Here is a 22,344-nt window from a genome sequence, read left to right on the forward strand (position 1 = left end):
GCACTGTCGGGGGCTGACTTCCGGCAGCTGCTCCAACCCAAGCCACTGCTTCGGTCCAGGAGCTGCTGGTCCAACGGTCAGCCCACCAGTCAGCTGCTCTGGCAGCCCCAGGGCTGACCCCTAGAGACTGCTGCTCTGGGGACCACAGCTCCAGCAGGCCCAGGGACCTCAGCTCCAGCAGCCCTGGGGCTGGCCACCAGGTGCTGCTCCAGTTCCACCGCTGCTCCTGGAACAGGGACAGACAGCTGTTGCTCCAGCCGCAGGGGGGCTGACCCTACCCCGGATGCTGCTTCTGCCCTGCCTCAGAAGAAGTCACAGTGATCCCAGAAAGTCACGGAATCCATGACCTCCATGACAGAATTGTATCCTTAATTATGATACAGTCTTTAATTGCATGATCACATTACTATTTTTCCAGGTTACTTTTTTTTTTTTTGCTGCATTGCAGTAGCATCCAAAGTCTTCTGTCAGGATCAGGGCCTGATTCTACTAGGCCTTATACAAACACAAAGTAAACGGTAATTTCTTTTCCAAAATAAACTAGATTTTCTTGCTTTTGTAAAGTCCTACTGAATGCAGTAAAGCCCAGCTCTAAATAGAGTTTTAGTTTCTTTATAATATCTATTCCACTTTAATCATCTGCACTGATGTTTTTCCACCCACATGACTAGACCAAAATCAATAATCCCTGATTTATTCTAAAATTAGCTGGCAAGAGGCACTCATATGGTGAGCAGCCATCATTGATCCATTAGACCTTGAAATTCATGTCACCATCCATTGAGGAGGAGTCATACATGTTAAGAATAGATACCTTCAACAAACACATGTATTTCTAATAGCTATACTCGTTTGGTCCATCTTCTTGAGTGTACAGTATCATAACAATACCTGTAATTGTAAATTTCCATTTCTGCTTGATAGAAATTAATACATCAGATGACATCTAAATTGCAGTGCTTGCATGTTAAATGTTAGGACAATCTGTCATTCACATTTACACCCTGTCTATACACCTCTTAAATCATGTTAATATTGGACCTTAAATTATAGCACAATTTTGTAAAATGATTCTTGTCGGTCTACCTTATCCAGGAAAAGTATGTTAGCACCTTTCTACTTAAAAATGACTCTTGTTAATTCTTTCTAATTATAACTACAGACAGGGCCTTAATAACGCTTTTACACTGGTGTCACTTGCATCCCTAATGTGGAAGAAAGTCTAAAGTTAGAACCATTTTGATTGTCCATTTCATGTATTATGTAAAATGTTATTTGTTTTATTCCTTCAGATTCAAAAAGTAAAAACAAAGTATTTAATTCCTTATCATTTACCTCATTTGTTCAGTGTAACCAGGTGACTCAGCTGGCTTTAAACTCTGAAGTATGGATATGAATTTCAAAACATGCATTGATTTTTTTCTGCACTTTAATCCATAACTATCAAGTGACGAAATTGTTGATGAAATTGTTGCTCATACATTTACTATACAATAATATCTGAAATGTCAGAAATACATCCTATTTTTAAATAGAGGGGGGAAATTGGGATATCTGAAATACCTCTCAGTATCTGGCTTAGTGTGTGCTAACAGCTCACACAATGGAAGGGATATATAGATGGGACATATAGTCTAGTGATTCAGGACTGGAACAGGACTCTAAAGATCTGAGTCCAACTTCTGGTTTTGTCATAGAATTGCTGTGTCACCTGGGGAAACTCAGTAAACCTCTCTCTCTCTCTCTCCACTTACTCTGTAAGATCACAGATAACAATACTCCCTTTGCCCAACCCTTTGTCTGCTGGTCTATTTAGACTATCAGTGCTCTGGCACAAGAGCTCTCTCTTACTAGGAGTATTTCCAGGGTCTAGGGATCCCTTTTGCAGTTGGATGTTAAAGGTACTCCAGTAATTAAACTTTAAATAATTACTTATTAAAAATATTGACTTTTAAAGGACAATCACTGTATATTGGGAAATAAACTTGCTTTATTGCTAACTAATAAAAACAATACCTGTTTCTTTTTTCTTTATTTCCATGTAAAACATCAAGTTAGCAAGTGCTCCAAGTTTCAGACCTCTGTACTTGTACCCAGCACAAATTGCAGCACCTTCTACATTTATCTTTAACCTGGTTAATAATTGTACACTGCTTGACCTGGTACTTAACGCTCAGATATATTATGTATGAAAACTGGCTATTTTTATCTTTGAATAATGAGCAGCAAGCTTGTTCATTATTCACAAGAGAAAAATGAACTAGTTTCAGATTCCCACATACAGTATATGCCCAGAAGAAATGTTACTACTGACCATATACATAAATGTCCATGGTCTAGCCCAGTGGTACCCAAACTTGTTCCTCCGCTTGTGCAGGGAAAGCCCCTGGCGGGCCGGGCTGGTTTACCTGCCACGTCCGCAGGTTCAGCCGATCGTGGCTGCCAGTGGCTGCAGTTCGCTGCTCCAGGCCAATGGAAGCTGCTGGAAGCAGCGCGGGCCAAGGGAAGTACTGGCCACTGCTTCCAGCAGCTCCCATTGGCCTGGAGCAGCGAACTGCAGCCAATGGCAGCCACTATCGGCCGAACCTGCAGACGTGGCAAGTAAACCAGCCCGGCCCACCAGGGGCTTTCCCTGCACAAGCGGCGGAACAAGTTTGGGAACCACTGGGCTAGCCAAAGGCTTGGGCAAATAAGACCAGGGCCTCATGTATCCCATACAGCTATGGAATTTGGTGTGGAATCAACTCCTTGCTGTAGAGTTGTGTGCTGGGCTATACATTTAATTCCTTTTTAAAAATGTTCCTGGCCCTTCTGGGTGCAAAGATAACCTAAGAATGTGAATTCAAAGCAAACTAATGAAGTGATACCTGACTACCGTGAGGTGGACCTGTGGCCCCTCGTCTGGACCACACCTATTTTAGTTTTTGTACTGGCCTCTGTAAAGCTGTTACAAAAACCTATTCTGTGGCAGGCTGGATACATAAGCTTCCTTGCTTTGCCACTCCCTCAAAGTAACCCGCATGCAGCCCTTATGAAGGGATTAACTCCGACAGAGAGCTGTATACCAGTCTTCCACACCATGAATGAGTTTCACCCACAGAGTCCTGCTTCATACTGGTATAACTCATGAAAAACTGGTACTAAGCATTTGTTTTGACAGCTCAGTTACAAACACAAGAGAATGTCCTCTCTGATATCAAGAAATGTCTCCACAAAGATTGCCTCAGAACTGTTTACTGCAACAATCTAAATTAACAAACTGCATTATTGGTTCTATACATATTAGACAGTTTCTAACCCAGTACTTTATCTTGTTTGTTCTAAGATTAGTATCTCATGATCCACATGCTTTATATATTTTTAACTCAAAATTATTGAAGAAAGAAAATATTTGCTCACCAGTTTTATTTTTGAAGAGTCTATAATTTCCACAATATCGATAGTTTGGTCTTTCTCCTTCATTTTTCTCTTTCAGTAATCTTGTAAACAATATCTAGGAGAGCTATGCTGAAGCTTATGTACCTAGGTGAACTTTGATTCTTCCTTGGACTTTCAGACTAATCTGGTGTAGAATGTGATTGACAAAGCATTCACATTGACGTTATGCACGTTTTTCAAGTTACCCACAGTAAGCAAAGAGGGTTGTTAATATTTACTCTGTACCTTTCTCTAGAATGGTTTTGAACCCTAACAGTTTATGAAAATTGCCAAATGACATCAGTGCTTACTGACTGAAAACTACCCATACAATATGCAGCACTGGGCTGCCTAGTCCAGCATTATTTTGTGCACCCTTTAACGCAAAGGATTCCTGCCTGAATGATCACAGTAGTTATTCAATAAAGTATTTAGAGAAATATCCTGATATTTTTTCTGTGTGGTTTCTAGCAATGGGACAGACAGTAATTTTTTTGTAATCCATTCAATTACCAAATTGTAACCACCAGTATTTGACAAATAATGAATATGAATACAAATTATTAATGCCATGATGAGCAATTGTGACCTCAAAGACCTTGTGACAGCAATGGGATTTTGCAGATAGATAGAATTGTGCATTCATCATGGTTCAGAGTGATTTAATGAGAGCTTTTTATCCACTGCTGTTAACATAATCATAAAAATTACAGATGAATAAAGACCTATTAGGTCATCTAGTCCAAACCTTGGTCAGGGTAAGATTATTCCCTACAGAACATTCCTTTTGCTTTGCAGGTTATCAACATCACAAGGACTAGCCTGGATTGAGCCACTAGGCAACTGACAATTGCTTAATCAATTGTTTCCCTGTAAGGGCTACAAGGCTCATCTATGTCCTTTCCTCTCTTACAGGCTGTCTAATGGGTTATTCCCTTGTAACACGCTAGCTCGCTTTTGTGGGTTCTGTTGTTCTTTTCTGCACTTGTGTATTATCCCCTTGTGAAAGGGTGTACCTAGCCTTTGCAGCTCCCTACAGAAAACACGGCAGTCCCAATACATCCCATCCAAGAAAGCAGCAATACAGGAAAAAAAAGGTGCACAAAAAGTAAGTTCTCCAGGCCTACCTAGAGGGACCTCACTGAAACAGCCATCTTGGAAACTACAAAGGCCCGGTCCTTCTAGGGCTACCAACATCCAATCAGAGCCCAATCAGAGCCCAGCAAGCTCAGATAAAAGGAGATGCTGGGCCCTAGTAGGCCAGTCCCTGGCTGACACCAGAGGATTAAAGAAGCATGCTTCTCTCTGGTTATAGGAGCATGAGGATTAGCCAAGGTTTATTGCTGGCTGCATTTGTGTAGCTGGGTTTGCACAGGGAGAGAGGGATCTGATAACTTTGGCCCTCTTATAAGGATGAAGATAAAGAGGCCTAGGGAAGTAGCAGCAACAAGTTGAATTGAGAAGTTTCTGGTTGTTGTTTATTGGGTTCCTGGTGTAGTGGGTGGGCCCAGGTTCCCCAAGAAGTGGACCGGGCTCACTTGGAAGCCCTAGAAAAAGTTTAAGTGTAAAGGACTCACAGTTGAGGCTGAAGATCTTGGAGAGGGCAGATAAACCCTTAAACCCCTATAGAGATTTTTGGCCATGAGTCTTGTGGTATAACTGTAGAACGGATAGAATAACTCACAATGTTTGATGTATTAAACCTCTTTTTTATTCATGAATATTTTGGGCAAATACTTCTCGTAGATTTTATGAGACGAGGTTTTTTTCAGTAACCTGTGAACAAGATTAAATTTGCCTAGGTCACATGGTTTGTTTCTATTTCTTAAATGAATGAGCATAATTCCATGTTTCTGGTGCAAGTACTTATAGTTACTAATTCAAAATGTGCTTTTCACCAGTATTCTCCAGTATTTGCTTATAATTCACTGTTCTCAGGAAATATTACTGCTAGCAAACTAATTGACTAGAATATACATAGAAGAAATGGATACAAAGTAAAACCATTAAAAATTGTGAAGGAATATTCAAAGGCTTTTTTTGTTGGCTTTCTCAGCACTAGAGGTGGTCAAAAAAATTGACACTTTTTTCCAACTAAAAAGTCATTCTTTCTCTTTCTCAAGTTCTTCTGGTGAAGCTAATTCATACTGCATGAATAATTAAATATTCACTGGGCTAGACAGAAAGAAAAAGAGACTGACCCCATAGCCTAGTGGTTAAATCACTCAGCTAGGATATCAGAAATTTGGGTTCAAGTTCCTCGCTGGCCTGATGCAGAGTAGAGACTTGAACCTGCATTTCCTAAGTGAATGCAGTGTCCTAATCACCAGAATATTGGTTGTTCTTTGGTGGGTCTCTGTGCTTTTTCATGAAGACATTCAAAAGGTCTAGGTTTCATTTTTGCTCTGTATTGAAATTAAAAATTTCAAAACCTCTATTTTTTTCAAGTTAGAATTCTTGTTTCCCAGCCAGCCCAACTTAGCACTTTATGGGTGGAGCTCAGGTCCTTGCAGAATGGTTGGTTTTAGATAAGAATCCAGATGGCAGGATTCTAACAATTTTCTAATTCTTATGATGTAAGGTTTGGTGAAAATCATGTGAAGTAGAAGCCATTAAAAAAAGTCAGTGCTCATCAGTAGTTGATACACTGCGATTATCTAAAATACTGCAGTTATTTCTTAAAGTATTAGTATTTGTGGTATTTCAGATACCCCTGTACAATAACTATTGGCAAATAATCTTTTCATAGAGGCCACTGTTCTTGGCAAACTACCAGTATAGTGTTCCCATGAGTCTTGGAAGCATATATATATATATAGTAACACAAACAAAAGCTATGGTTAGTGATAGCTAGGATTGCACCACGACACCTCAGTTGATCCAAAACCTGAAAAGCCTGGAAATAAAAAGTCTCTTGCATTCCTTGACATTTTCACATTTCCTGCTACACTGTCTATAACAGGCTCCATAAGGCTTTCACTTCCATCTCCAACAGATTCCAAAAGCAATGTGTTCCCCAACTTCATTAAACTTGCACTTTGATGCAAAATCTTAATGGCGAGGTCATATACTTTATATCAACAGTGACAGTCACACATTCCAAGTCTTTGGAAAGTTAATACACTTCAGCCATGCTGAGGTTGCTGTTAAGGTTTTGTGTTAAAGTGCAAGTTTGGTGAAGATGGAGAGCTGGTAGCTTTTTGGCATCTGTGACCATCTCCAGCTATAGCAGTACTTGTACCTACAACAGAACCTCAGAGTTATGAACACCAGAGTTATGAACTGACCAGTCAACCACACACCTCATTTGGAAGCAAGTGGCAGAGACCAAAAAAAAAAAAAAAAAAAGAGAGAGAGAGAGAGAGAAGCAAATACTATACAGATCAGTACTGTGTTAAATCTAAACTACTAAAAAATAAAGGGAAAGTTTAGAAAAAAAGATTTGACAAGGTAAGGAAACTGTTTCTGTATGTCTTTCATTTAAATTAAGATGGTTAAAAGCAGTATTTTTCTTCTGCATAGTAAAGTTTCAAAGCTGTATTAAGTCAATGTTCAGTTGTAAACATTTGAAAAAACAGCCATAATATTTTGTTCAGAGTTATGAACAACCTCCATTCCCAGGTGTTCATAACTCTGGGGTTACATTGTAGTTAATTTAACCTTTCTTTCATTACAGGTGGCAGCTAAGTAATAATTACTACAGTTGCAGTCGGCCGATTGTCTTAATATACATGTTGCATTCAACGCATCAGTCCTCAGTGTTCAAAGCTCAAGGACGCTATGTTACTTTCTAGAGTTGACACTCAGGCCACTGACGACGGGAGCAAAGGGGACAATTTTCCAGGGGCCTGGGTGATTTAAAAGTCCCGGGAGCCCCGGGCCCTTTTAAATCGCCCATGCGAGTTGCAGGGCTGCTAGGCGCGTGCAGGGTGGTACTGCAGGAGGCGAAGGCAGCCGAGCAGGCATGTGGAAGCCTGGCTGTGCCGGAAGAGCACAGCCAGCAGCAGCTCGCTGGGCACCAGCCAGTGCAGGCGCAACATCGCCCAAATGTCAGGTGGACCGTGTCCACATGGGCACAGCTTGCGTGCGCGTGCACCAGCCGCTGCACGTGGTCCAGCTCCGCGCCCATGGGCTGATGCCACACCAGGCCAGCAGCAGCGTGGGGCCTGTCTCCAGCCCGCCCTCCATGATACGCAGTGGCAGTGACTCCCCACCCCAGCGACCCTTTCTTGGGGGCCCATTGACAGTTCTGCCCTGGGGCCCAGAATTGCTGATGGTGGTGTTGCTGACACTAACAACAGTCAAAATAAGAGGTGTCATCGTATTGGATCCTCATGATTATGGAAAAACGAGTCTCGATCATATTCTGTTTTACTTTTAATTTTGTTTTTCTAACTAAAGTTCTAGATTATATCAGCAAAATGGTGTTTTGGGTTTGTTATTCTTTCATTGCTGTAGTACTGCTGAAACAATGCTAGTCTTACATCTCCTTTGAGCAATACATGACGGTAATAGATATGCTTTATTTGAAACCAATGTTTCATGGTCGGAGACAGAACTGGGGTCTACAAATACTTGCATAAGTATTGAGGCAGCTAGATTAAACATTCTCTGTCCCCTTATCTTTCTTTGCATAAGTGATTTTAAAAGTTGGTGATAAAAGATACCCCTGATCTAAAGTAGAAACTTAAGTGCAGAAGAAATAGAGCTAGTGCATTCTCCACTCTGAGTAGTTCTTAAATCAGGGGCCCAGGGATAGATGGTTTTCTGATATAAGGAAATTTAGACCAAATTTCAGTAAAAGCCAGATGACCAGCTGCTTTAGCATAGGTGGAGCTGCAATGAGCACCTACAGGATGGAAGGAGTATGTTCCTGTTTTCACTTTTCTGACCCTACTAATACCACAACTATAATTCATTAATTAAGGGGCAGATTATGAACCTCTGATCAATTATTCACATAAGTAGTCCCATAGCCTTTAATGTGAACATTTAAGTCACACATGAATGCATCCAACTAAAACAAACATCAGTTTAGAACTACACACAATGGACAGCAATACAAATTCCCCAACCACATCAACCACCCACTAAGATTAGGAAAGAAAACGGTCTATGGATTAGACCCTGTGAAGCCAAAGTTCACTGAAAAGGTGAGCTTTACATGGTATGTGGAAACCTAACAAGCTGAGTTCTAGCAGAGCGTAAGAGGGAATGTGTTTCAGAACTGAGGAACAAACCATAGACAATGACAGAAGCACAAATTTAAAGTGTGTCTCTAATGCTTCTGTAGATCTCAGCTGCCACAGTGGAGTATAAGGAGAGGGAAGACCACTAAGTGAGCCATAATCACCTAGGGCCTGATTCTGATCCATCTGACAACAGTGTAAGAGTTACGTCAGGCCCTTGTGCAGAAGCACAGGGGAAGGCACAAGAATTCTCCCTAACTGCTCTTTGTGTCACTGTGCAAGGAACTGGGATACAACTGAAATCCTTCTGCTTGCGGGCACAAAGATGATAGCTAGTGTGGGAGATACCTGCCTCTTCTGGGAAACTGAAAATCCTAAGATTTTAATTCTGGCTGCTCCCTCCTCCTTGTCCCTGGAACATCTTTTTATAACATGACCAAATATATAGAGATGTTTTAACTCAGGAAAATAATATATTCCTCTACTTTATGTGATGCTAGACAACAGTGTATCTGAAGAACTCAAGAACTGGGGGGAGAGATAGCTCAGTGGTTTGAGCATTGGCCTGCCAACCCAGGGTTGTGAGTTCAATCCTTGAGGGGGCCATTTAGGGATCTGGGGCAAAAATTGGGGATTGGTCCTGCTTTGAGCAGGGGGTTGGACTAGATGACCTCCTGAGGTTCCTTCCAACCCTGATAGTCTATGATTCTGTCATCTAACCACCCAAAGGGAGCAGGAAGGAGGCAGAGCCATGGCCTGCCCTCTCTCCACTTTGACCCCTGGAGCAGGCCAGGTGCTTCATGGGGAGCAGACTGTACCATCCTAAAGGACACACACCTGGCTGTTCAGAAAGAGGTTGTATCTCTCTGGCCTCCCAGCATCTTCTCCAACAGAAGCCAGCCGGTAAATGGCACTGTTTGGCCCTGTGGAGTTGCAGTCAAAACAGTGTAAATAAGAGAAAACTCAGGTCCATAGTGTTTGACAGATTAAAACCAAAATGCTGACTTGCACCTGCAAGAAGAGAGTAGCCATAGACAATACACAGAGTGTGTATACTTCATGCCTGAAGCTAAACATTAATGAGGCTGGAATTAGCATATTTAGTTAATGAAAAATCTTCAGTTTTAAAGAAGGATTCCAGTCCTGCTTGAAAACCCACTTTTCATGGAGTCTTTTCACTCTGACTGACCATCCCTCCATACCATCTTGCAACAGTTAAGGCTCTTCCCGTGCATCAGACTGATCTGAGAGTATTAACTCTGTTCATCAAGGACCATCTGTAAAGTGTTCTGCATATTTACAACGTGCTATAAAAATAATAATTTGAACTCTGAAACTGGCATAGAGATGTTTGAACACTCCAAGTTCTAATTGCCAATCTGGGCACTATCACTTTGAGGGTGAAGTCTGGAAATAAGGATCACAACATGAGTCGGGGCTGAGAGGAGAAAACAGATGACATCTTAAGTAAAGTTTGAGCACTCAAATTATTTCCCCAAATACGTAATGCTCTATTTTATTTACAACCCAAATTTTGTCCACTCTCCTTCCTCAAACTTGTAACATATTTGACAATGTAAACAGACTGCTCATCACATTTTTTAAAAATTGAGTCTATTGCTTTAATATTATTATTCAATTGGTATTTTTCATATTCTCACCTCAATGCTTATAATTATTTCAAATGGGTGCTGTTTACCAATGTTAGAGGTAAACCCAAGGGTCTCTGCAACAAATAGAGCTCACCCCACCATCTTTCCCTTCAGAGTAGCATGTAGGAGTAGTTGCCGCAACACTGGGGAATCTTTGAACTTCTTGCATGCTATTGGGGGAGGGAGACTTTATACTGGCTTTCATGGATCTATTTAGTCATAAAACCCCTGCACAGGGGTATTGAGGAGCTGAAGCTACTATTCCATCCCAGAGTCTGCAATAATAGCAATAGAGGAACTGTGCTGGAACCCTCTATCTTTATCCTGGCCACATCCTGGGGCTGTGGATTCCCTCAACCCCTATGGCATTTCCTGGCACAAAGACAAATAACTCAGGACAATGGGGAGGAAACTTCACCACTTGAAAATACTGCTTATTCTGTCAAACTATATTTTACAATTCAATTCTATATCACAAATCTATATTACTAATAGCAGGATGAAAGTCCATAAAATACTTACAGTTCTTTGCATTAGTAGCGTAGCTTCGGAGCAACCTATCCCTTCGTCATTAAAACTTGATTCCATATTGATGATGTCATCAATAACCTCCTCCATCTAAGAAAATAATAGTTTTAAACTATTAATGATGACCCATATTTTTGATAATATGAAACTAAAGAGAAAATAAACTGCAATCAACAAAAGTGAATTAAAAACAAAGATCAAATTCTTAAGCCTCATATAAACTTTCCTATCTGTGCAAGATTTTCATATATATTAGTTCCCATGAGTAAAGTAAAAGTGATTGTGGTTCACTACGTTACTTTTTTCCCTGAATAACAACAGCCCTCTACCCATTCCCCCTTTCTGAGCCTACCACCTTGTCACACCAAGATCAGATGATAGAAGGGTTGTGGGTAACTAGTAACCATCAATCCCAACCCCTCTCAAGTGTGTCACATCCGTAACACATTTATCTACTGGTCCAGGAAGGCTGCCAGGAATCTGTGGTTGTTCAAGAATCCTGGTCACTCATGCTGCAGCATATAATGCTGCTGCCAAAATTCAGCAGGTTGAGTAATGTGTTGTGTGTTGAAGCACAGAAATTCATGGTACCTCAGTTTGGATATTCATTCCAAAGATTGGACACATATCCAAAACAGCCTGTCTGGTCCTAGCCAGAATCAGGAACTGCAGAAACGTGTGACACTGATAAATAATTAAACAGAAAAAACAGTTAAATACTTTTTGAAACCTCAATATAGGTTCAGTTTGGGTTCCGTTTGAGTTTTGAGTAACAATCTGGATTGGTACACAAATACCTTGTTTTCTTAACAAAGCAGCCCTGCAGAAGGCCTCATAGTCAAACACTGTTGCTAATTCTGTTGCCTATAGGTAAGATTCACTTGTGTCATGTGGGTTTGTACAAGCAGAGCTGGTAGGGGAACTGTGGGTGGAGCAGCTGTGTGGAGGTGCCTGCACACTCCATGCTCCCACATGTCAACTACCATCAAAGGCCACAAATGGAGCAATCCAGGGATATTTATGCGGATCTGGGGCTCCATGCAACTGGCACTGAGAGACTGCAGTCACTACTGCAGCCAATAGCATCCCCAGGGAGAGGGTAACTATTCTGCAGCTCCCCGCCCCCCACCCATGCCTATTGGCCCTACACTGGGGTACTGTATTCCACTTCCCCAGCCCTTTCACACTCCACTGACATAGAACTCAACTACTCAGGGCATATGTAGATGGAAAGGATTTCACCCTGTGGTAACAGCGTATTCATGAGTCTTTTTTGTTCTATTTAAATCCCATCATGGGATAAAGCTGCTCCCTTTCTTATGCCATTGGATGAATTCTCCTTTTGCTAGTTTGCAACATCTCTTGAAATCGACTGAAGTACTGAAGAACATCTTGATCTATATCGGACTGCATAAAATGTACAGGCCAGATCCTCAGCTGGTGTAACTAGGTGTAGCTCCACTGAAGTCAATGGTAGTGCTGAAGTCAATGGAGCTACACAGATTTACACGAGCTGAAGATCGGGCCTATATAAAATACAGCAATTAACCGAAAAAATCAATGAATGGGTTATTGCATCTAAAATTTAGTCTGATCTGGTGTTTAACTTTATTATATATTTGAAATAATGTTTTTAGACATAAATAACTTCCATTTGACAAAGGTTTGCAAATCCAGGTGCATAACCAAAAAAGTGGACAGTAATATACTAATGTCAGACTTTGTATTTGACATGCGTTCTGCAAATACAAAATATCCAGGTGCAAACTGAAAGTTTAAGTGTCTAATCCTGCAAGCAGCTAGTCACACTGGCATTCAGAATCCACGCACTTCAATGGGACTGCTTGTGTAAGCAAGGAGTACCCAAGTGAACAAGGGCTGTAAAGTGAGGCTATAAGAAAGGGAACACTGATGTGCTGCAGCAAAGAACTGGTACACGTACATTTAATTGTTATTCACAAGTAACACAAGGTGTGCAAGATAACCACCATTCTCCTATACTTTCCCTCAGCCCGGCCTGTATCTTAAACATACATGCCATACCACATTTTCATGTTGTCCTCCAAGACCCAGTAGCTTGGTAACCGGACTTTCTGGAGTGCCAATATCGCTGGCAGGAGGCATGTGTCCGTTTCTCAGTACGGGTGTAGCTCCTGCAGGCTGGACTGTATGGCAGTGGGACAGTGAGAGGGTTTGGCTGGAGAGCTTGGTGTCAAGTGTCAGGTATTGTTTCACTTGATGTTTTTGGCTTTGCTGTATGTGATATCTAGATTGATTTTCCAAGTGTGTTTGTACCTGTGGGGAAAAGGAAATAATTTTTGAAGTTTATATTTATCAGTACAATTATTTATACATAATGTTGCTTTATAGCATAACTTCGGTAAAGAAGAGCATAAAAGGCCAGATCTTCAGTTGGAGTAAATTGATGCAGCTCCATTAAAGTAAATGGAGCTATGCTGATTTAAACGAGGTGAAAATCTGGCCCTTATATTAGCATTGTAGAATTATTATAAATCTCAAATCTTTGGTTGATTTCACTCCCTTATTCATTAATTAGATACTTCACATACCATTATTCCCCTCCTGCTTCCTTAGGGCTATATAATTTGTTTACATGATGGGATGGGGGAAAGAGGGGATAGAAATATAATCACTGTACATAATCTGGTACATCTCTTTCCTTTTTTCAAACTCATGATTCATCTCTAACTGAAAACACTGACCATATCTGCAAAAAATGGCAGTCAAATGTTTAAACATGTATGCACAATAAAATATTGTTTTATAAGTGTGCTGTAGCTCACGAAAGCTTATGCTCAAATAAATTGGTTAGTCTCTAAGGTGCCACTAGTACTCCTTTTCCTTTAATGAATAAAAGGATTCTAAAACAACATGTAATCTAACTGTGTTTGAGTAATTAAACAGTGGCAATCATTCATCAAATCTCATAGTATATTTGATTGGCTCACCTTGTAATAAGAGCAGTCCATCAAATGAGGCATTTTTGTATTTTTGCAAAAGGAAAATTCCAGATACAATCCTAGATGGGTACTAACCAACCCCAAACCAAACCGTCTTCTACAGGCTCCACTGGAAGAATGACTATTTTTGAAGACGATGGGACTTTATAAACTAAGTGGTCATGCCAAAAGAGCTAATTGAGTAAGACTTTGGGCCATCCTTTAATTGCACAGATTGACAATTACTACTTCAAATGGGTCCCATTTCAGATCAATGTCACATTCCTACAATTCAACCACCACAAACTGTACTGTCATTTCAGCCCTGTGGCTCTCTTTCTATGCTACGGTATGACTAGTCACAAATTTCTTGTAATCAATTTTCCTCAAGTGGCCTTTGTGCAGGCATGTTTAATATTTCTTACACAATAGTAAATCTCGCTTTGCAGCCCTTATTTTCTCTATTTTTTCATTCTACTTAAATAAACTTCTTTTTAATTCTCCTAACATACATCAGCACAGACAAATAGCCCACAAAAAGTCTTTTGCATTTAAATTAGCTGTATTTTGGTACAATATTGCAGCACTTATTTTATTTTAATAGTGTTATGCTGGTACTTTGCAAATTATTTTAATTGTGGCTCCCATAAACTAATTTTTCAGTCATATAAAAAATTAAGATTTGCAATAACAAATATACATATACATTGCTATAGTGTACATGAGATAGGCTTTAAAGACATTAAATTGCATTTCAGTAGAACATCTCTGTAAAATGTTAAGAATGCTGTTTAGACAATCCTATAATTTTAAGTTATGAATACATATGTCCTATGTATGGCTGTTGTATATTCATATATATTTTGGAGTCATTTAATTCACAAGAAATATTCATAGAGTCCAAGGCCAGAAGGGACCATTGTGATTATCTAGTCTGACCTCCTGTAAAACACAAGCTATAGAACTCCCCCAAATATAACTGCTAGAGCAGATTTTTTTTAAAAAAAAACATTCAATCTTGATTGAAAAATTGTGACCGATGGAGAATCCACCACACCTCTTGGTAAATTGTTCCAATGGTTAATTACACTCACCGTTAAAATTTATGCTTTATTTCCAGTCTAAAGTTATCAGCTTCAACTTCCAGCCATTAGATCATTTATACCTTCCTCTGCCAGACTGAAAAGCCCGTTATTAAATATTTATTCCTGTAATGGGGTTCACAGGACATAGGCAGAGGAGAGAGGAGAGCCTTCCTCACTGAGAGGCAACCAGGCTGAGCACACTGCCACAGCTGCCAGAACTGCCAGAGACACACACCCACAGCTAAGACCAATAAGGAAAACACCCCAGCTATAAAGGAAGGAGAACAGGGAGAAAGGAGGCAGAAGGGCTTGAGATGATAGAGGGGCTACAAACCTAGGCTGGCTCCAGGGAACTGATAGGGAGGTAAAGGAAGACTGTAAGCCCTGGAGTTAAGGGCTGATTGATTAATTTTCTGTTAAGTTGATGGACTGGGCAAATTTGAGTTAAATAGAGGAGAGACAATTTGGTGAAAGATGGGACACCAAAATGGAACTACACACAGAATCTTTAACAGTTCCCAATATAGGTACTTATAGACTGTAATCAAGCCATCGCATAACCTTCTCTTTGTGAAGCTAAATGGTTTGAGCTCTGATTTCACTGCTATAAGGCATGCTTTCTAATTCTTTAATCATTCTCATGGCTCTTGTCTGAACTCTCTCCAATTTATCAACATCCTTCTTGAATCATGAGCACCAGCACTGGATAGTGTTCCAGAAATGGTTGCACCAGTGCCAAATGGTGATAAAATAACCTCTATGCTCCTATTAGAGATTCTTCTTTTTATGTGTTCCAGGATCGAATTAGCTCTTTTGGCCATCGCATCAGAGGGGAAGCTCGTGTTCAGCTGATATGCATCATGATCCTCAAATCTTTTTCAATGTCTCTGCTTCATAAGACAGAGTTCCCCCATCATGTAAGTATGACCTACATTCTTTATTCCTAGGGATATACATTTACATTTAGCTGTATTAAAACACATCTTGTTTGTGTGCATCCAGTTCACCAAGTGATCCAGATCACTCTGAATCAGTGACCTGTCCTCTTCATTATTTACCATTTCTCCAATTTTTCTAAAATTGAAAACTTTATCAGTGATGATTTTGTTTTCTTCCAGGACATTGATAAACATGTTAAATAGTGTAGAGCCAAGAATCAGGCCCTGCAGGACCACACTGGAAACACATCTGCTTGATGACAATTCTCTGTTTACAATTACATTTTAAAACATATCTGTTAACAAGTTTTTAATCCACTTAATGTGTGCCATGTTCATTTTATATTGTTTTACTTTTGTTGTGTGGTACCAAGTCAAACACCTTAAGAAGTCTAAGTATATTACGTCAACAATATTACTTTTGTCATCCAAACTTTTAATCTCATAAAAAAAATCAAATTAGTTTGACAAGATCTATTTTTCCATAAAACTATGTTGATTTGCATTAACTACATTATCCTCTTTTAATTGTTTATTAATTGAGTCCTGTATCAGCTGTTCCATTACCATGCTGGAGATCAATGTCAGACTGACAGGCCTATAATTATCCAGTCATCCTCTTTACCCTTTATAAAAATTGACATAACCTTAGCTTTCTTGCAGCCTTCTGGAACTTCCCAGTGCTTCAATATTTCTTGAAAATCAGAATTAATGGTCTAGCAAGCTCCTTGGCCAGCTCTTTTAAAACTCTAGGATGCAAGTTATCTGGACCTTCTGATTTAAAAATGTCTAACTTTAGTAGCTTCTGTTTAACGTCCTCCAGAGATGGGAACAGAAAGTCTCATAATATGGTGATAACATTCTATCTCATCTAATTATGCCCAAATACAGAACAGAAATATGTATTGAACACTTTTTCTGCAGTATTATTGATAATTCTGCCATTTTCATCTAGTCATGGACCAATACTATTGTCAGGATTCTTTTTGTTCCTAATATATTTTTAAAACTCGTTCTTATTGTCCTTAACTATGCTGACCACAAGGACAAATCTATGCCCCTTGGCTTCTCTTCTCAATTTTCTACAATTCCTAACTTCTGATTTATATTCGTTACTATCAACTTCCCCTTTCTTCCATTTGTTATATATTATTTTTTATTTTGTACAGTTGCCTTCACTCCCCCTTGAAACCAGTTATTTATTTATTTATTAACTAATACATCCTTCTTCCTTGATAGTGAACTCTTTAGCAGTCTAGTAAGCTGTTATTAAAATATTCTGATTATCATTCACATTATTCTCATTAAATTCTTCCTACTACATAATTTGGCTCATAATTGTTTTCAGTTTTGTGAAATTGGCCTTATTAAAGTATCTATCCATCTCTATATGGATATATATATTAATGGTCTGGACTTTATACTGTGTGCACATTATAAATTTGATCAAGCTATGATCACTTGTACCTAAGCTTCCATTAATTTTTAGTTCTTGGTCAGTTCCTTTTTATCTGTTCAGACAAGGTCTAATAAAGAATTTCCCTGTGCTGGCTGCAATGCTTTTTGAGTTAGGAAATTGTCATTTATAATGTTTAGAAATTCCAAGAATATTTTAGTATTGGAAGTATGAGACCTCCAGCTGATGTAACTCAAACTGAACTTCCCCATGATCACACAGCTTTTTTTCCTATATATTATAGATAAGTATGTAAGGAAGTGGCCATCCTCTTCCTCTGTCGCAGCCACCAATACCTCATCTTGTGCTTTATATGTTAGGAAATTGATCCATAAGCATTCAGGATCATTTTCTTCTGAGTTATCAATGACTCAGGTAATGCCATTTTTGACATAGTGGCCCCCCTTTTGCCCACTCAGTCCTTCCTAAATAGGTTATAACCACTGATTTTAACACTCCAATAGTGTAAATCATACTACCAGGTTTCAACAATACCAACTAGATCAAATTTATGCCCATAAAAATAATTAGGTCTTGCTTGGAATTTTCATGTTAGTTTGGGAAAGTATGTAAGGTGCTGTTTATTAAGGCCTCAATTCATCAACGCACTGAAGGACATGCTTGACTTTAAACTCGTGCTTAAATCCATCCCTATTCATCAAAGTACTTAACTATGTGCTTAAATCCCTTTAACTTCATTTGGATTTAAGCCCATGTTCAAATTTAAGCATAAACTGCTGAATTAGGGCCTAAGTGTAAAATCTACCCCATGCCCATTAAGCGAGGGAATTTGGACACTCTGTGAGTGGAGTGCAGCATGGTTGGGAACTGACCCCAATCCAGGACCAGGGTACAGAATTACTGTTTAGCATTCCTTCATGCTGTCATTCCACAAAGAGCCACAGGTCCTCCATACTAGTTACAAACGGTTCTAGAGCCACTGCAAAGGAGTGAATGTATGTCCCCTCTCCTAGCCTACTAGAACTTCCACACTGCCTAGGCTGGTGCAGAAACCCTTCCTGTGGTCCACAGACACCCAAATTCAACAGTTTTGCTAGTAGAACCCCCACAGAGTCCCTTTCCATGGTGTAACAGATGAGGAGGACTTTGCACAGGCTCTCCATACCATGGACCAAATATTCTTTCTTCTTAAACTGAGAGGACAATTGCTCTATCATGAATGAAAAAGTGGCTTGGAAATTCAACATTCCTGCAGGAAATATTGAAACCACACTACTAGATGTAAAAAATAAACAGAAAGGAATGTATAAATCATTTGCAGTTCATTAGATTAGTCTATGTTGTCTTAATTTAAATTGTTCTTGCAAACAAGGAGATTTAATCAATTAGTTGATTTTATTACCAGGATCTTTCCTGGGAGGATGATGTGGAGGAGGAAGACGCTTTATTTTTGTTTCTTAGGCTTTTAGGATAATCAGTGAACGCTTGTGGCACCCGATTGCGAATTGGACCACCACTTCTGTCACTGTCCTATTGCATTGTGATTTCCATGAATGAAAATCAACTAAGCATGGAGCAGTAGTAATTCAGAAATCAGGCTCATTATCAGTGCTTTTCTTGGATGGTTTTCTTTCAGTGGGAGCAACAGATCTTAACAATGTTTGTAGTAGACATTTCACAAGCAGAAAAGCATTTAAAGCTCCTCCAGTGGGAGATGGTCATTACTTCAGCTATAGTTTTTCAAACTCTTAGTGGCCTCAAGTGTTCAAATTACAAAAGCAGTAAATATGAAAGTAAAATTGTTTGGGTGGAAAGGGTTTTTTAAAATGCGTACTCGAAGTTAAGGTACCCAGTCCATCTTTAGGCAACCGTTTTTTTAAAAAAAATCTTGACCCTACTATATAGGCCGTAAATTTTTCTTTTTATATTAAGAGAACATTAGGGTTGCAAAGTCAAGCACTCAAAAGAATTAAGAATATCTGTGCAACATGAGTGAAATAGAAGAGAAAATTCAAGACTTGGTAAAAATGTTATCAAGTCTGAGGGTAATGTAGCAACTAACCACAATATGATTGGACACTGATTTATTCTCTACTGGAATGTCAGAAGACTGGAATGAGTCACATTATTAAATGTTAGTAATATTATGTTTGGTTTAGATTTGTTGAATAGCTGAGACTGTAGAATAAAATAAACTCTTTAGTGTTTGTAATTTCGACAACAGTTATTTAATTTTCATTTTGAGTTTGAGTTTCAGTGTAACTGTTGGGTATAGTTCATTATTTCTGTGGCAGTTAAGAACAAAACCCTGGCCACAAGGATAGGAACCACAGACTGTGGAGAAATTTGAATCTGAATCTAAACTTGGACACTCTAGCCCAGTGTTCTCAACCAATCTACACATAGCTGTGACATCCTCAGGGCCATTCAGGTAGTATATATATTGTGTGGATGCAGCTCACATAACACATATACAGCTGCATATGTGGCCCATAATGGTAAATAGATGGAGAATCACTGCTCTAGCCCATTTTTAATTAGTCTTGATAAAGGCATTGGCATTGAAATACTCAATCTAGGGGGTTAGGAAAAGGATCATTGGATAAAACAAGCATTCCTCTTTGCTCCTGGGATCCCCCACAACCTCATCCAGTTTTAGAACCAAGCTCAAAATGAACATTTACATCCACGAGTAACTCTTTAGTTCACTGGAACCATTACATTGAAAGGGACTATTCATGTGCATAAAGTTTCTCATGTTCAGTAGAACCTCAGAGTTACGATCACCAGAGTTACAAACTGACCAGTCAACCACACACCTCATTTGGAACAGGAAGAATGCAATTAGGTAGCAGAGACAAAAACCAAAAGCAAATATTGTACAGTACAGTGTTCAATGTAAACTATTAAAAAAAGGGAAAATTTTATAAAAAGATTTGACAAGATAAGGAAACTTTCTGTGCTTGCTTCATTTAAATTAAGATGGTTAAAAGCAGCATTGTTCTTCTGCATAGTAAAGTTTCAAAGCTGTATTAAGTTAATGCTCAGTTATAAACTTTTGAAAGAAGAACCATAACGTTTTGTTCAGAGTAACAAACATTTCAGAGTTAAGAACAACCTCCATTCCTGAGGTGTTTGTAACTCTGAGGTTCTACTATAAGTAAATAATTACAGAATTCGGGCCTATGTTTACATTTATCCTATTTTTATTGCTTAAAACACTTGTGAAAAGGAAATGTAAATGATTAAATTGTGGAAAAGATGAGCGGTAGGGGAAAGTTTTCAGAAGTGCCTACATGATTTAGATATGTCTACACTGCAATAAAAGCCCTCCAGCATCGCTGCAGCTGGCCTGGGTCAACTGACTCAGGCTCACAGGGCTCAGGCTGCAGGGCTATAAAGTAGCAGTGTAGATGTTCAAGCTCTGGCTGGAGCCCGGGCCTGGGCTGAGTCCCCACAAGAGCGGGTGGGGCTTAGAGCCTGGGCTCCAGCCCAAGCCTGAACATCTACACTGCTATTTGTAGCGTTGCAGCCCAAGCTCAAGTCAGCTGACCCGGGCTCTGAAGATGTGTCTACATTGGCAACGTAAGCCTTGTCTCAGGCTCAAGCCCAAGTCCCCTTCTGTCCATACACAAATCACACTAACCCAGGGTCCCAGGACCCTGAGGGGCTGCAAGGTATGATCCCAGGTCAAAGCCCTGACCCAGGTTCAAGAGGCAGTATAGATGCAGCCCCACTTGACTCAGGTCCTGGGAGTCCTCCAAAAAGTATCTCAGAATCCCAGGAGCCAACTTCCTCTGTCCTCTCTGTTCCAAGACTCTTGAACCTACACTATTGAAAACAGATGCAACCACCCTGGGTGTACTGCAGCAGCTCAGTGAGTCGGCATTAACCCTTCTGACCCCTGAGCTGCAAACACACCATCCCTGAGTTCGCAATAGAGACTGACCAAAACAAGCCTTTTGCAAATTGTGCTACTTCACGGTCACAGGAGCACAGCCTGATTTTGGTACATCTCTGGAGTGAGGCTAGCAAGACTGTGGACTTTAGTAAGAGCATCAGCAGTTAAATTGCTCTGAAAATGTTGACTGGCCAAAATGTAGGTGCCTGGGAGATTTAGTTGGAGCGGTGGGGTCAATTAGGTGGTACCTGAGCTCCCAGTTTTGAAAATGTCAGAGGTGCCTACATGATGGACTTAAGTATCCATTTTCCTATTTAGGTGCCAAAATCCCTTTAAAAATCTGGGCTTTAAGCCTAAATCCCAATGATTTTTTTAACGAGACTAAGTAAGTTATTCAAAAGCAGCTAAGTAATTTAATAGTGTAAGTCCTATTTTCAGAAGGGAGTTGTTAAGCATTGAAGAGCCTAAGTTCCATTGACTTTCAATTATACTGAATGCCTAACTCACTTTTGGAATGGGATGGAATTTAGGCTCCTAAGTGACTTAAATGTTTTTGAAAATGTTACTGGTAAACACTCAGGATAGCAGAAATGTGCAGATGAGCCAGTACTGATTCTCCTCCCAGACATTCTTTTGTAGCTGTTATAGTCAGTCCAGGCCGATTATTGCTAAGACTTTTGGATGAATGAAAGCTGGTATAAGTTCTAGCAGAGAACACTTCATCTCCTGCCCACTATCTTGATTCTGCTTACCTACTCCAGGTAGGATTACATAATCAGATGGTTCAGAACCAGAATCCCAAATCCTGAACACTGAAAGCATTAAAAATCCATACCCAAACCCAGAACTGAACGTTATGATTTGAGTTGAACCAAAACCTTGAATCCAAACACTCCCAAACTTTGGAGAAAGTTTAGGTCTTGTTTTTGAACCGTCAGCTCACATGTTCATATGTACTGTATTTCTAATTTATATTCCATTCACAAGCCAGTTATGAGTACAAATATAATTTTTAGGAGTTACAGATGCAACTGCAAAAGTCTTCGTTTCTTTCTAATTTGAGCACACATCTTGACCATGTTGTAAATCTGTGGTAAAACTGTGTAATATCCATTCTATTCCTGCACAAGTATGAAATTTAGATTAAAAAAATGAAAGTAAAATTGGTATCTTTTACAATGGCATAGCTAGGCTTTCCAATTTGTTTAATTAAGCAAACATTAACCAGATTATTTGCTGATGGGATTTTTCAATTGG

General features: G+C 39.6%; 1 protein-coding gene across 3 annotated transcripts in view; it reads right to left on the reverse strand.

Annotated features, from left to right (window-relative positions):
- TFEC (transcription factor EC) overlaps window positions 1-22,344 on the reverse strand; it is a 125,273-nt gene that overhangs the window by 32,274 nt on the left and 70,655 nt on the right. For 2 of the 3 annotated variants that reach the window (XM_073331607.1, XM_073331602.1), the window contains exons 2-3: window positions 12,830-13,081; window positions 10,781-10,876 (exon numbers count right to left, since the gene is read on the reverse strand). In XM_073331607.1, coding sequence (XP_073187708.1) covers window positions 10,781-10,876; window positions 12,830-13,081 — 348 coding nt within the window. Of the gene's footprint in view, window positions 1-3,399; window positions 3,469-10,780; window positions 10,877-12,829; window positions 13,082-22,344 lie in introns of those variants that run through there. The other variant, XM_073331616.1, reaches the window with a different exon arrangement.

Source organism: Lepidochelys kempii, chromosome 1 (genome assembly GCF_965140285.1).
Source record: "Lepidochelys kempii isolate rLepKem1 chromosome 1, rLepKem1.hap1, whole genome shotgun sequence".
Classification (NCBI taxonomy): Eukaryota; Metazoa; Chordata; order Testudines; family Cheloniidae; genus Lepidochelys; species Lepidochelys kempii.